Source organism: Neovison vison, chromosome 6 (assembly GCF_020171115.1).
Source record: "Neovison vison isolate M4711 chromosome 6, ASM_NN_V1, whole genome shotgun sequence".
NCBI classification, from domain to species: Eukaryota; Metazoa; Chordata; class Mammalia; order Carnivora; family Mustelidae; genus Neogale; species Neogale vison.
In genome coordinates this window covers 203,637,446-203,640,125 of record NC_058096.1, presented here as the reverse complement: position 1 = coordinate 203,640,125, position 2,680 = coordinate 203,637,446, and the positions used below count along the sequence as shown (strand labels likewise).

The 2,680-nt window shown below is 55.0% G+C and overlaps 1 protein-coding gene across 1 annotated transcript; it reads left to right on the top strand.

Moving 5' to 3' along the window:
- Positions 1–410: 410 nt before the first annotated feature.
- On the top strand, positions 411–1,754 carry IQCF3 (IQ motif containing F3). The gene is made up of 3 exons (XM_044255266.1): positions 411–428; positions 596–640; positions 1,359–1,754. The coding sequence occupies exons 1-3, from the start codon at positions 411–413 to the stop codon at positions 1,752–1,754; spliced, it is 459 nt and encodes a 152-aa protein (XP_044111201.1).
- Positions 1,755–2,680: the final 926 nt, after the last annotated feature.

Genomic DNA, 2,680 nt, shown 5'->3' with positions numbered 1-2,680 from the left:
ATCCTCATTCCCACACATTGAGGAAGGGCACAGTGGCAGAGAAGGCAGGACGCAGAAAGCAGCCTGAGCCCATATGCCTTTCTCAGCGTTGGGTGAGCTGCTGTCCTCAGTGGTTGATGACAGGAAGGTCCTGTGGGTACGCTGACTAGAAGTCACCCTTGGGAAAGAACAGACTCATGGGGGTTGTGGTTTCACAAAGAACATTAGCCCATCCCTGGCAGGAGGGAAATGGGCAGATGTTTCCTCTTAATCCAACAACTTTGAGCCTGAAGAAGGCCACCTGGTCCCTGGGTCATAGTTGCCCTTGTGACATCATGGTCATCTCCTCCACTTCCACCCTTTCTGCCTCTGACAGGACCAATGGAGCGGCAACCAGAGGGGGTGTGAACACGGAAAGACTGCCCCAACCCATGGGCAATAAATGCTGCGTAAGACAGTCAGGCACCCCCCTCCCTGGGGATGGGGAACCGGCCCATGGCAGAAGGACGCACCAGATGACTTCAAAGGACTCAGAAAAAATGGGGAGGTAGGGCTTTGAGGACTCCGCCCAGAAGCTGGTCCCCACTCATGCTTTCTTCCTATATTCTGATTGCAGAAGTCTGCTCCAGATGAGGATGCACTAGAGAAAGAAAGACTGAAGGTAGGTGGCGCCCAGGAGTACGAGAGAACCACAGATCATTGATCATCTGGCCACAGAGTCCCCAGAAAAGGGGAGGATCCATCTCTGGTCCCACAGCTAAGGAGTCACTTCAGTGTGTCTCTCTTGTCCCCATAAATTCCCTCCCTGTTGTACGTGAGCTGTGTGGAGCTTGAAGAGACAGCAGCAAGGTGGGGAAGCTGGGGCACAGCAGAGGGCACTGGAAAGCTGGAAGGATATGGGGGTGACCGAGAGGTAGTAATGGAAATTAAGAGAAGTGAGGTAAGAGCGAGATCTCAAAGGGTCATGGCATGGCGTGGAAGCCTCAGGAGGCAATATCCCAGGAGGGTATTGGGGCTGAGCTGCAGGCCATAAACACAGAACGGGTCATCGTCAGAGGAACTTTCGGTCCCTCACACCCATGCCAGGGTCTCTGGATCAGAAAGTGTTTCCACTGATTCCATGAACCTGGGAGGACCAGAGAGGAAGCGTTTCCCCATTGTGTAGATGAGGACCCCGAGACTCAGAGGATGAGCCCACGTGTCTGTGGCCACAGACAAGACAGTAGAGACAAAACCCCACCCCGGACTCCTGGGTCCCCAGAACCACCTGGGGGAAGCCTGGTTGTTAAGAGAGAAGATGAGAGCTCCTCCGTGGCAGACGCCAGCCTAGTGGGCTTTCACAGCGCATTCACGCAGAGTCCTCTGCTTTGCTTGGTCAGCGGCTACGCAAGAAACGCCGCAGAGCCCAGATCAAGGCGGCCAGGAAAATCCAGGCCTGGTGGCGTGGCACCCTGGTGCGCCGCACCCTGCTGGCGGCCGCCCTCTGGGCCTGGGTGATCCAGAACTGGTGGAGGGCGGTCCTGTGCAGGCGGGTTCTGCAGCGGCGGCAGGACCTGCTGAAGATCTACGTCATCCAGGAGGAGGCAGCCGTCAGGCTCCAGTCCTGGGTTCGCATGTGGCAGTGCCACCGACGTTACTGCCACATATGGCACGCCCTCTGCATCCTCCAGGTCCCAAAAAGCTGCTTCGCCTTACAGACCGATGACCATCTACAGGACCAGTACGACGTCCCTCCTGGGCAGCCTGAGTTCCATATCGAAATCCTATCGGTCTAAAAGTACTGCATGGTGGAGAACCGGCTCCACCACCCCAATAAATGTCTGACCAGATTTTGTGTGTCTCAGTGACTCGCACACCACGAAGCCCCCAAGGGTCCTGCTGTCCCTCCTCTGCAGAGGGAGACAGCTGTCTGTCCCCCGACTCCCACCCCTTAGTGCCTATGGCCCCTGCTTTGGGCTGACTGTGCCCGAATGCCACTGACTCTGTCCACATCTGAAGTTGGCACCTGAGGCTGTTGTCACACATCCAGAGCCAAGTCTTCAGTTCCATCACCCTGGAACCATCCTTGTCTCCTGAACTTGCAGCTGGCTTTGTGGGGGGGCAGCTTTATAATCCCAAAGACTCCGGACACCTCCTCTTATGAGAGTGGCCTCTGGATCCGTGCTCTCTCAGCCTGGCATTGTGGGCCAGCTGGGGCTCACAGCCATTGGCTCTCTCTCTCTCTCCCTCCCTTTCTTAAAAAGATTTTATTTATTTATTTATTTATTTATTTATTTATTTATTTATTTGACAGAGAGAGAGAGAGAGATCACAAATAGAGAGGCAAGCAGAGAGAGAGGAAAGCAGACTCCCTGCTGAGCAGAGAGCGCAATTTGGGGCTCGATCCCAGGACCCTGAGATCATGACCTGAGCGGAAGGTAGAGGCTTAACCCACTGAGACACCCAGGTGCCCCCTCCCTCTATTTTTTAAAAAATGTTTTATTTGACACACAGAGAGAGAGTGCATGCACACACAAGCAGGGAGAGCTGCAGGCAGGCAGAGGGAGAGGGAGAAGCAGGCTCTCCACCCATCAAGGAACGTGATCTGATGTGGGACTCAATCCGAGGACCCCAGCATCATGACCTGAGCTGAAGGCAGCCTCTTAACCGACTGAGCCACCCGGACGCCCCAGACATTGGCTCTCTATTTGGCAAGCCCCCA

Bases quoted from the DNA above. Each gene is read 5' to 3' on its own strand.
- IQCF3 (XM_044255266.1), top strand. The intron at 641-1,358 runs GTAGGTGGCGCC...TTGCTTGGTCAG, and splicing joins TAGAGAAAGAAAGACTGAAG to CGGCTACGCAAGAAACGCCG.